The sequence below is a fragment of the Setaria viridis genome, chromosome 5, assembly GCF_005286985.2.
Source record: "Setaria viridis chromosome 5, Setaria_viridis_v4.0, whole genome shotgun sequence".
Taxonomy (NCBI): domain Eukaryota; kingdom Viridiplantae; phylum Streptophyta; class Magnoliopsida; order Poales; family Poaceae; genus Setaria; species Setaria viridis.
In genome coordinates this window covers 46,315,667-46,327,639 of record NC_048267.2, presented here as the reverse complement: position 1 = coordinate 46,327,639, position 11,973 = coordinate 46,315,667, and the positions used below count along the sequence as shown (strand labels likewise).

General features: G+C 44.9%; 3 protein-coding genes across 6 annotated transcripts; 2 read left to right on the top strand and 1 right to left on the bottom strand.

Moving 5' to 3' along the window:
- The first annotated feature begins 1,015 nt into the window (after window positions 1-1,015).
- On the top strand, window positions 1,016-5,220 carry LOC117859160 (uncharacterized). Of its 2 annotated transcripts, none has more exons than XM_034742358.2 (15): window positions 1,016-1,231; window positions 1,784-1,933; window positions 2,025-2,133; window positions 2,217-2,360; window positions 2,525-2,629; window positions 3,148-3,231; window positions 3,408-3,523; window positions 3,608-3,709; window positions 3,786-3,899; window positions 4,144-4,200; window positions 4,288-4,354; window positions 4,434-4,487; window positions 4,643-4,717; window positions 4,818-4,853; window positions 4,956-5,220. In XM_034742358.2, exons 2-15 carry the CDS (start codon window positions 1,905-1,907, stop codon window positions 5,070-5,072), a joined length of 1,209 nt encoding a protein of 402 aa, XP_034598249.1. In that variant the 5' UTR covers window positions 1,016-1,231; window positions 1,784-1,904; the 3' UTR covers window positions 5,073-5,220. The 2 variants fall into 2 exon arrangements, with proteins under 2 accessions (XP_034598249.1, XP_034598250.1); XM_034742359.2 differs by lacking the exon at window positions 1,016-1,231 and adding an exon at window positions 1,519-1,693.
- A 230-nt stretch (window positions 5,221-5,450) lies between these two features.
- Window positions 5,451-7,204, bottom strand: LOC117859162 (protein DEHYDRATION-INDUCED 19 homolog 5). 3 transcript variants are annotated; one of them, XM_034742364.2, is made up of 5 exons: window positions 6,920-7,204; window positions 6,334-6,443; window positions 6,106-6,183; window positions 5,783-6,021; window positions 5,451-5,684 (listed from the first exon to the last, which is right to left on the bottom strand). In XM_034742364.2, the coding sequence occupies exons 1-5, from the start codon at window positions 7,005-7,007 to the stop codon at window positions 5,573-5,575; spliced, it is 627 nt and encodes a 208-aa protein (XP_034598255.1). In that variant the 5' UTR covers window positions 7,008-7,204; the 3' UTR covers window positions 5,451-5,572. The 3 variants fall into 3 exon arrangements, with proteins under 3 accessions (XP_034598255.1, XP_034598252.1, XP_034598254.1); XM_034742361.2 differs by having other exon boundaries at window positions 6,334-6,446; window positions 6,920-7,199; XM_034742363.2 differs by having other exon boundaries at window positions 5,451-5,681; window positions 6,334-6,446; window positions 6,920-7,195.
- Window positions 7,205-9,250: 2,046 nt separating this feature from the next.
- Window positions 9,251-11,414, top strand: LOC117859159 (pentatricopeptide repeat-containing protein At3g48250, chloroplastic). Its single transcript, XM_034742357.2, has one exon. The coding sequence runs from the start codon at window positions 9,315-9,317 to the stop codon at window positions 11,001-11,003; it is 1,689 nt and encodes a 562-aa protein (XP_034598248.1). The 5' UTR covers window positions 9,251-9,314; the 3' UTR covers window positions 11,004-11,414.
- The last annotated feature ends 559 nt before the right edge of the window (window positions 11,415-11,973 follow it).

Here is an 11,973-nt window from a genome sequence, read left to right as displayed (position 1 = left end):
AAAAGTCTACCGACGCAAATACCAGTACTATAGATTACTCCTTACCAAATGCCTATTCCACTCAAAACGTAAAGAAACTATTTTGCCTCCAATAAAATCTGGTTTTATTTGACCGACACCCCCAGATTCCAGTGTGCAGAAAAAAGCATCCGAAAATTTCAATTTCTGAGATTTCTGGTCATCTCGCAAAAACCGGATGCGTGCTACTACAGACTTCAATTTTCTGAGATTTTGTGGGTAACATAGGTTGGATTTGAAACTTTCATATTTGAAGATGGGAATAAACAGAATTGAATGGTGCTGGACTGCTGGGAAGAGGGTAAATTAGCATTAACAACTAGCTGCCATGCGTGCATGCTGATAGCAGGAGCGGCGGCCGTGCGTCCATGTTGATAGCAGCAGTGGCGGCTGCGCGCGAGCGGCAAACATGGCGACGGCAAGGTGACAGCAGCAGAAGGACAACAGCGGCCGCAAGCGACGAGCCCGACGACGGCAGCGGGGGCGGCTGCGAGCGATGAGCGCGACGATAGAGGCAGGGGCAGCCACGAGCGGCGAGCGTCCGCATGCTAGTGACTTGAAAAAATCGGACTGGCAGGGAGAAGCGAGCGCGGGCGGGGGGAGGCGCGCGCTAGGTCGTGGGGGGCTCGGGTACCGAATAACTGTTCTGTACCCTTGGTATCGCGGGGACCTATATATATATATATAGGAATAATAAAATAAAACCAACATATTATGCCGTAATAATGCCTAAGTCTATTTCTGGTTGAAAAGAAGTATTTTTTTCTAAATAAAATTAGGTTTGGACATTATTTAAATTCTCTTACAATATATTGGTCGTGTTGAAATTTCTTTGAGCACGAGTGAGTCGAGCGGTGGGCATTGGGCAGGCCAGGCAAGTTTGAACAGCAACTGCTGAGGAACAGTCGTTCCGGTTGAGTTGGGCCCACAAAAGGAAGTGCCAAGGATAGGAAGGCGAAGGCCCAGCGGAGCGGAGCCACCGAATCGATCGACGAAACGGCCTGGCGACTGGCAGCGTGGCGTGGCCTCCATCTCCACCTCCTCCCTCCTCCTCCTCCTCTCTTGCGCGCGGTTGCGGCGGGCGGCTGGCACGCGTCGCCCACCAGAGACTTTCTCCCCTCCCCGCCCGCCGACCCTCTAGACTAGGGTTTCGCCTCCTCCCCCGCCGCCGCTCCATTGCCGCCGCGCCGCCTCGCGCGGCATTCCATTCCAGGTAAATCTTGGGACGCCATTTGCTCTGCTTCTTGTATTCTGCTCCATTCGAATTCCGTCAGCGAATCGCGTCTCCCGGTCATTGTCAAAAGGTTTGGATCGACCATTCACATAGAGATAGAGAAACGGGTTGGGATAATAATGGTTCAGGCGTTACTAGTACATAAGTAGTATTACGCACGCACGCTAGCATCCTGGGACCACGAGGGATTGATTCCTGCCACTAGGTTGAGTTTCACATCCAAGTATTCTGTTGGCATAACCTCCTCTTCAATTCATCGATGCAAGCTTCATTCCAATCCTCCTATTCTTTCCCTATCGCTTCACATCGACAGCAGCAACCTCCATCTTCTATCACCAAAAAAGCTCTTCCTTAACCACCACGAGGGTCATCTAAACATGACAACTCACATATACCATAATTGCATGTATTTGTTTTAGGCTCTACTTCATGTACGAATAGGTAGCACATCTTAATTGATTTCTAGCCTTCGGTTTCAATGCTAATGTAATTTTGCTTCGCTGCCTTGCTGTTATTATTACTATCTTCCAGGTGGGCGTCTTATTGGTGTACATCAGCTTCCAGCTACCATCGTTATGCTCCCATTGAGCAATGCGTAGTACCTGCCGCTCACAAGACTCCACCTTTGCTACTTTTACGACTATACTAGGCAATGGCCAAACTCCCAGTTGTTGCATGCAGGTTTGGTTTGCACACTGTCCTTTTTCATTATTTTACATTTTGAGGCTATACTGTTCCTGCTTGGTTTCATCAGTTGAATGCTCCCTTGCAGTGCAATTAGGAAACCTAACGAAAGCATGAGGCTTATTGTAGTAACAACCGTTGGTGTGGTCTTTGGTTTCTTTGTTGGAATTTCATTCCCAACAGTTAGCATAACAAAGGTATGAATATGGTCTCTCCACATATGGCATCTATGCGGTAGCTTATCGGTAAGTTGACTTATTACTACTTCAAACTGTTGCAGCTTCACTTTCCATCTAGCATTGTTTCCTATATAAAGGACAGGAACTCAGGCCTGTCAACTCAAGCTATACTTAATCATGCTTGGACTGCGGCCAGGAACGCAAGGGGAAATGGCTCTGAACCAAACTCAAATGATACATTGAAGGTATGACCTGTGTGCACTTTCTGAATTTGTATTTACCTTGATTACACGATTCCCTTGCTATCGATATGATTAAACCTCAAATTTTTTTTTTGTTTTGTGAGCGATCCTTTCTCTTTTAGTATGTCTGTTAAATAAAAAAATGATCTTGGTTGATAACTTTGTAGATTTATGTACCAACAAACCCAAGGGGTGCAGAGAGCCTAGCACCTGGTATTGTTGTACCAGAGTCTGATTTTCATCCCCATAGGTTATGGGGAAACCCAGAGGAGGTAATTATTCTTGTATGCGCTTCTCGTCCCATATTGTTTGTGTTTCAGTTCTGGGATGCCTTTTCTTCTTTTCCTTCCCACTAGGTTATGGTTTATTCCTCCAAGAGATGAGGTTATGCTGAATACTTCCCTTCACATGTCAGCAAGAAAGAATTAGCATATGCTTGCTCTTGTCATCTCGTAAATTCTTATGCCCGTGTGCTGCTCTTATGCAATCTTTTCAATTATCTGTCTCGCACAGCTGGTGAAAGCTGTCGTTTGATCGAGATCTGAGTATTGCTGCGAATTCCTACCTTATTATTTGTCCTGCTCATTATGCTTCATTTCTTGCTGATTTTTGGCCCAGCCTTTTGCATTCTTCCCTTCATCTTCCATAAAAGCTGGTTGCTTCCATCTTAATTTGGGCATCCTATCCATGGTGCTTTGTCACTTTTAACCCTAATGTTTTAGTTAGTTCTCACACAAGTTTTACAATGTGTGCATTTCATTCTTTCTGACTCGGATATTTAAATTTGCAGGACCTACCCTTCAAGCCAAAGTACCTTGTTACTTTCACGGTTGGCATTTCACAGAAAGAGAACATAAATAGGGCTGTCAAGAAGGTAATTTTTAAATAATCTATTTACATCTGACATTGCTCTTACATCCCATGTTCTGTAGTCTAGTAAGGACTACTTCCAATTTTCTTTATTTTTGGCAACTGCATATTTGTCTATAATTCTGCACATGCCATGGAGTTATAGACAAACTGCCTGATAGTTTTGACCTTTGGTTGCAGTTCTCTAGTGATTTTGCTATCCTGTTGTTTCACTATGATGGCCAAGTGAGTGAATGGGATGAATTTGAGTGGTCAAAGCGAGCTATCCATGTAAGCGCCCGGAAACAAGCAAAATGGTGTGTGCTCTGATGCTTTATTATTCTTCACATATTTTAGTTTGGAAGATGATTCTAAATTGTCCTGATTATCGTGACCTCTAGGTGGTATGCTAAAAGGTTCTTGCACCCTGATATCGTGGCAGCCTATGAGTACATATTTATCTGGGATGAGGACCTTGGAGTCAATCATTTTAATGGCGATGAGTATGTTTTTGATCTTCACTTGACCATTTCTTCATATCATTTTTTAGATGACTTGCTAACATGATTTACATTGCAGGTACATTAAACTTGTCAAGAAATATCAACTAGAAATCTCACAACCTGGTTTAGAGCCAGATAAGGGATTGACATGGCAGATGACCAAAAGAAGAGGGGATCGTCAGGTTCACAAGTAAGTGGCGGGTTCTCTAGTTTGTAGGTACAGTGAACTATTTTGTTTTGTCTTCTAGAAAAATGTGTTGCTTCATGTATATGTTGTGATGCTGGAGGCTTTGTTTCCCAAAATATGCTTTGCACAAGGATAGAAAATTTAATCGTGGTGTCGGACTACAGATTTCAGCCTCTTTGCTGAGATGTGGAAATTGATTTGTCGAAAATGAAAAAAAAAGAGAATCTTACAAAACTGATTCTGACAGGGTTACAGAGGAGAGGGAAGGCTGGTGCTCAGATCCTCATGTTCCCCCGTGCGCTGGGTATGTAATTTTGCCCCCATAGCAGCTGAATCTGCCTACTCTGGTTCCTTGGTATCAAGGGACTAACTGTATCTGTTTCATGTACAGGTTTGTTGAAATAATGGCTCCAGTTTTCTCCAGAGATGCATGGAGATGTGTGTGGCATATGATTCAGGTATAACATAATTTCAGTGTCTGCTCTCCTCTGACTGTTCACTTGGCTTGGTTTGGTTCATATCTTCTTGTTATTGCAGAATGACTTGATTCATGGATGGGGTCTCGATTTTGCTCTCCGGAAATGTGTGGAGGTAAGCACTTCACAACATGTCAAAGCATTGAAGAGATTTTCTGATTGTTTCTCTTGTTGGCCGTTTTCAATTATTCACTAAAAGGAAAACTTTTTCAGTAGCTTTTGAACATATTGTCCCTGTATTCAATTAAGGCCTTTAAAACTTCTTTGCAGCCTGCTCATGAGAAAATCGGTGTTGTTGATTCCCAATGGATTGTGCACCAAGTGGTTCCTTCTCTCGGGAACCAGGTAAGAATAAAAGAAGCAGACTGTGTAGTATCAGATTTAACTGTAGCACCCAAGTTTGCTATATCTAATGTCAACCTTTTCCCATCTTGAAAATGCACAGGGGCAGTCAGAGAACGGGAGGGCACCATGGGAAGGGGTATGAATCCTAGACTTTGTTTAAATAATGACATCTGTAAAGGGGTGTGTTGAGGCTGATGAAAAGTTTTGGCTGAACTTTATCGTGGTACTGTCTATGTAGGTAAGAGAGCGTTGCCGGAAAGAATGGGGAATTTTCCAGACAAGAATGGCGGAGGCTGAGAAAGCATATTACGAGATGATGGGCGTGACTCCTCCAAACGTAACATTTGTCTCGTAGGATGAAATTCTGATGTTAATTACACACATTGGCTTTTTTTTGTCCACCAATAGCCCTTGGAGTAGATTTAGATATTGATGATATATGTAGAGCACACGAGATAATTATATATATGTTAATCAAAATTCGCTGATCCTTTTTTCCTGTATATATGTTTCACACGGGCTGTTCTTATCAGGAACTGGTTATGATGGTATTACTTACTCTGACAATAGAAGGCATGTTCGTAACTTTAAATCTCTAACTGGGAGGTTCTCATGTGAACGGTGGATTCTTTATGTTTGTCAATGTAGAATTATATTCTTATTGTTGGGCATTCAGAACTGATAGCATTGCAGCACACAAGAGTTGTGCACAAAACAATTCAGATGGACAAGGTTGGGCTAGAATATGCAACATTCATGCGTATGGATACAGCTGATACCCACATAAGTAACATCCTAATATAATAACAGTGCCTAAATAAAGCTGCTCAAGAAACCCTAGATAGCAGCAACACATTAAAGAATGGTGGACATGAGTATCTCCGTGAGGAAGTCGATCCTCTGCAACCTCTCCTGCAGACCCAGCTTGGATGACGCGTCATCACTCGCTGCCTTTCTTCTGCACCTACTAGTAGGATATACAGGAAATAACAAGATTCATTAGCTAACTCACGGATCGATACAGATACAGCAATGCTTGCATTGAAAATCTGAATTACCACATACCTCTGATCATCTGGGGTCTTTACAGCACCGTTCTCAGCGTCGTGGGTTTGCTCAACGCTGCAGATGAACTGCGAGAGCAGTGGGTCAGGGGCAGGCTCTTGGTATGGCCTGCCGATGCTCATCCTGTAATGCTGGGGCTCCTCAAAGTAAGGGTTCAGTTCATATGTTGCTGTTCCCTTCCCAGATGCTGAGTTGGTAGCAGCTTCAGGCCATGCGCATGGCTTGGAAGGTTTCCTCCTCTGTCATGATTCATCACCGTACCAATTAGTTCATGGCTACAGCTATGGTGGAAGGCTACTGCTACTCGTCGCCGCTCATGGTACCTTGAGAAGATGCGAGTGCTGAACTCTGAAATGTGCAGCCATATCTCTCCCTAGATTGTTGGCGCAGATCGGGCAAACCTAAAAGGTCATCGGCAAACAGTTATGTTTCAGTATTCAATGTCGTAGACTATCATCATTAATATATACTAGGTATTATGACTTGTGAGTGATGGTGCCGAGCTATACTTGCAACAAACAGGCTCTGCTCTCGGAGAGATGAACACTTACAGCATTTCTGGTGTCAAAGCAATGCTCCTCCTGAAGGTGGTTGCAGATGAAGGGCACCTCAACCTCGATGTAGCAGAAAGGGCAAGGGAAGTACTCCCACAACTCACCATCTTCTGCAATCAATAATCAGTTAAAACTAGCAGTAGCTTTTTGGTCTCCCAAAAGATTCCTTGCATTGAAGGAAAAGGCGCAGAGTTCCCCTTTCAATCTCGCACGGCAAATCTTTCTTGTTGCTATATTATAAAGCTACAGATTCCAAGGGTGATTTTATCACATGAAAGCAAAAGGAAAAACAAGAAAGAAAACTAGTTTTCTTGTTCCCCTTGAGGGAAATTTTGTTATTGTTTGCATCTGATGAAACAGCATATAACACACAGAACCCACTAGGAGGCAGGATCCTCCGAGAAAAATAAAAGGGAAAAGGCGAGGACAAATCTAAAATTCCCTCAAAAAAAGAATCAATGAACTGGTTTGTGTCTTGAGAATGAACGGAGCACCCAGAGAAGGAACGATAAAGAGACAAGAGCTGAGAAGGGGAAGATAAAAGGAATCAGAAACCAAACAAACAGCTGAAGAAGAAGACCACCTGCCGGGTGGGGTGGTGGTGGTGGTGGCTGGTGCCTGCCTCTGTCTGCAGGGAGGAAGCCATAGTTGTAGCAAGCCTCCACCTCCATTGCTGTTGCTGAGCTCGAGCCCGACTAAACTGCCTCAACAACAAAGATGAAGAGGAGGGCACTAGCAGTAGTGTAACAAACTGAAGAGATGGAGCAGAGCACAAAGGGAGTGGAGACCAGTTGGATCATTCGGAGTTGCTCAGCCTCTTGTGTGTTTATATATGGGCTGCTCTGAACCGCCCTGCCCTGCCTTGTTCTGTTGTACGTGGCCACACAAATAAAATAAATGGTTCCCTGCTTTGTGTTGTTGTTGGTGGTGACTCAAAAGTTTATTTACATCGAAAAGGAGAGGAGGCCAAAAGCTAAGCAAGCAAAGCAACGGAGAAGGATGCAAACTAAAGGAGATGGACGAGGCTCTTGAGGCTGCGTGAGGCGCAAGGAATGTAATCCAATCCCTCTTCCTACGGGAGGAGTCGCTTTCGAGCTAGAATGAACGAGGTACTAATACATACAGTTGCATGACTTTTTGCCACAGAGTCGCAAAACGCAAGAAATTTCAGTAATTGTTCAAGAGCTAGCAGCGTATAAAATGGAGAGCAGCTATAAATTTCAGTAATTGTTCAAGAAATTTCAGTAATGGGGAGCAGCGTATAAATTTCAGAAAATTTCGAGCTAGAATGAACGAGGTACTGGAGATGGAGAGCAGCTGCAGGTTGTTTAATTATATGGTGTGCCTCCCCAAATAAAAGAATATATATATAAAGAAGGTGGAGCAGCATTCTTGGGTTTCACGTGCATTAGCAAACTACGTGTATATAGTAGTGGCACACTTGTTCATCAGTTCCGTCCCATTCTATCAAAGTACTAGTAATTACTAAAGTGCAACCTGTTGCTTTGATCTGCATGTAAATTAAATTAATATATAAAACTGGAAAAGAAATAAATAAAGCTGATGATTTCTTCTTTAATTTAATTTGCTATAGTACATAAAATGCCTGAAAATCTGCAAGGAACTCAGTTTAGTTTAATGCTGCATATATAGCTATCCACCAAATGCAGTTTGACCTGACTCATCATAAATTAATCAATGGAACCAAGTGAGTTCTTGGATCCAGTCATATGCGCGAGAAATTAAGCTCTTGTTTAGTTCACCCCCAACTCCCAACTTTGGCGCTATGCAAAAAGAAGATTCCCCGTCACATCAAACTTACGGTACATGCATGGAGTACTAAATGTAGACGAAATTAAAAACTAATTGCACAGTTTTGTTGTACTTTGTGAGACGAATCTTTTGAGCCTAATTAGTCAATGTTTGGACAATAATTCACAAATACAAACGAAACGCTACAGTGTTGCTACAGTGCTGTAACAGTAATTTGGCACCTCCAAACTTTGGCAACTAAACAAGGCAAAAGCATGCATGGCCATGCTGTTGATATTGCTATCCAGATACCTCTCACCACACATCTGTCCAACTTCTTCTTGACCTAACACCACCGCTAGCCCACTTGCCATGAACTGACAATCTTTTCTTTTTACCTAATTATTAGTCTTGCATCGATCTCTTAGGTTTAGTTTAGGAGTGACCAGAACCTAAAAGGGGAAATTTTGCCCCTTTTTTCCCTGACAAATTAAACCGAATGAATGCACGATCTCTATGCATATATATTGGCACTGCAGCCTGATTCTTTTTCTGGACAGCTGACAGCAAAGGGTGGAAAAGTGAAGCGAAGCTGTGAGAGAAAAAGTGCCTTTTTGCCCTACGAGCTACAACTAGGCTACAAGCCGGCGAATCGACCTGGAGATGACTCAGCTCCATCACCTTTCTGCATGTTTCCCATTCTTGTATGTTTCTTCGTCAGAAAGAAAGGTTCAGTCTTTCTTGTTTATAGTCTTTCCCATTCTTGTTTTTTCGTCCAAGCTAGCTAGGAATTAGTGTTGTTCATGCTCTTGCCCGCTTTTCCTAACTATGGTCATCATGCATTGCATGCTCTTCTTTAGTTTGTCTTGTGCACTAGCAATTCATCAATCTGCCTTTTTGAGCTTTTGATTTCTGTGTTGTCATTGGATGGCTGGCTAATGCCAGTGCGAGTCGACTATCCATGTGCTCCAAGTTTTTTGTTTTTTGGTTTGAGGGCCTTCTGGCTGGCTTTATCTAGTAGAGAGAACCTTAACCTCACCGGCCCATTCTTTTACCAAAGTTACTTGGGCCCTGCTCCCAAGGAAAAAAAGGTTATTTGGGCCCGAATCGGCCTCCGTCCGCCCCTTACTTAGCAGGAATGGCCCAGCCCATGTTTATTACCCATTTCCTCCGCCGCAGAAGCGAGAAGAAGCAGAGGCAACCCCTAACTAAACCCCACGACGGCAATGGCGGCGCTTCCCTCCCTCCGCCGCCTCCTCGCCCACCGTCGCCTCCTCTCCACCGCCATCGCCACGGCAGCTACCCCTGAGGCCGTGATCTACAATATCCACAACCTCTCCACTGATCCCTCCCGCGCGCTCGCCTTCTTCCGCCGCTCCGCCGCCGCCGGCCAGCCCGTCGGATCCGCGGCCTACAACCTCATGCTCCGCACCCTCGCCTCTGACCCGTCCTCCGCCCAGAGCCACTTCTGGCCCTTCATCCGCGAGATGCAGGAGGCTGGCTACCCCGTCGACCAGGGGACCTACCTCGCCGCACTCGCATCCTTCAAGAAGGCAAGCCTCACCGCCGACTACGCCGCCCTCACCGCGCACTACAACAAGGCCCGGGAAGAGGCCAAGGGCGGCACCGCATCCGCCGCCGCCGAGGCCGTCCGGGAGCTCGATGGCGCGGACCTCGATAAGAAGCTGGGCACCATCGGCCTCCTCCCGCTCACGGAGACCGCCGTGGCCAAGGTGCTCCGGGAGCTGAGGGACTATCCCACCAAGGCTCTCGCCTTCTTCCGATGGGCTGGGCGTCAGCAGGGCTACAAGCACGGCTCCGTGGCCTACAATGCCATGGCGAGGGCGCTCGGACGGGAGGAGTCGGTGCCCGAGTTTTGGGACTTGATCCAGGAAATGAAGGCCGCCGGGGTGCACGTGGATATCGACACCTATGTCAAGCTGTCCAGGAACTTCCAGAAGCGGCATATGATCAGGGAGGCTGTGGAGCTCTACGAGCACATGATGGATGGTCCTTTCAAGCCAGCGCAGAAGGATGCGCCGCTGATCATCAGGCGCATCTCGCTGTCTCCATCGCCAGACCTTGACCTTGCCATTCGGGTTGTCAGCAAGTATGAGTCCGTGTGGGACAAAAAGACCAAGGAGTTGTTTGATGCCATCCACAGGGTGCTCACGAGCAACGGGAGCTTTGATGAGGCTGCAGAGGTTGTGCAAAGGATGAGAGCAGAAGGTCACCAGCCAGACAATGTCACGTATAGCCAATTGGTGTATGGTCTCTGCAAGGCTGGCAAGTTGGACGATGCTCGCAAAGTGTTTGATGAAATGGAGGCTGAAGGGTGCATCCCAGATTTGAAGACTTGGACCATGTTGGTCCAAGGGCACTGTGCGGCTGGAGACGTGGACAGAGCTCTGCAGTGCTTGACGGAGATGATAGACAAGAACTTGGATGCAGACGCGGATTTGCTGGATGTGATGGTCAAAGGTCTGTGTAGCCATGAAAAGGTTGATGCTGCTTACACTTTGTTTGTTCAGATGGTGGACAAGGCTCATCTGAGGCCTTGGCAAGGCACCTACAAGCATGTAATTGATGAGCTGCTGAGGCTAAAGAAGCTTGGTGAGGCACTGGCCCTTCTGAGGTCAATGAAAGCCCGCAGTTTCCCACCTTTCACGGAACCATTCCCTCCTTACATTGCTAAGCATGGGATGGTTGAAGATGCAAGGGACTTTCTGAAGGCCTTGACGGTGAATACTAAGTGTCCAGCACCTGCTACCTACCTGCATGTTCTCAAGTCGTTCTTTGCAGAGGGAAGATATTCTGAGGCTCAAGATTTACTGTACAAATGCCCTATCCATATCCGCAAGCACCCCCACGTCACTAAACTGTTTGAATCAGTCAAAGTTGAGAGTGCTTCTTGAATGGTGTTCAAGCAAGCAACGGTTGGTGAGCATATGGTGAAAGCTTAGCTTTTTGGCATTGTTGAGTAACCTTGGTTAGTTTGATGAGAATAAATAGATGAGGTTTTCGTTTATCAGATATCTTTTAAGGATATACCACTCAACTAAGTTGAATTTCAGGATCTATCAGTCCCATGTATCCCTGATACATTCTCCATATGACTTGAATTAGGAGGGTGGCATATCCTCAGAACTGCAGTTTTCCTTTTCTATTCATTGCTGCTAGTATTATGTTGCAAGCAGTTGGCTTCTCCCACAAATTGGTCTAAATGAATCAAAGCACTTGCACTCAGATTTTGAGCACCATGTTGTTATGCTTTGTAAATTGTGAACCATTATCAGTTTGAGAATAAGATTATACAACTGTAACCACCAGTAGTGTTACTTGTCTATCTTGAGATAAATGTTTGTTTGTTCGTGTTGGTAGCTTCTTTTTGGGGCTGCCTTATCATACAACTTAACAGTTGATCTGGTGTTGTATCTGCAACTTTACTAAGTATATGTACAGTGGAGTTATAGCTCCAGATATCCAGAGCCTATGAAGGTGCTATATGATCCATTGGTGGTTTGATTTTGTGGTGATACGATCCCTTGCCATATGAGTTTGCCAAGACTCTTCAATTTAAAGTTTTTACAGCTGTCTTCTCAAATCTATTTCATTAACACAGTTCATCTCACATCGGAGTGGAAAATATTTATAGCTTGATAAGAACAAATAGATGAGGTTTTCTTTTGCCAGATATCTTTTAAGGATATCATATTCCACTCAAGTAAGTTGAATTTCAGGATACGGCGCTCCCATGTCTTTCTGTCATATTCCCATATAACTCAACTTAGGAGGGTGTCAAGTAGCATATCCTCAAACTGCTGTTTTTTCTTTCTATTAAGTATTGCAAGCATCATCGCAGCTATGCAGTTGGCTTTCCTTGCA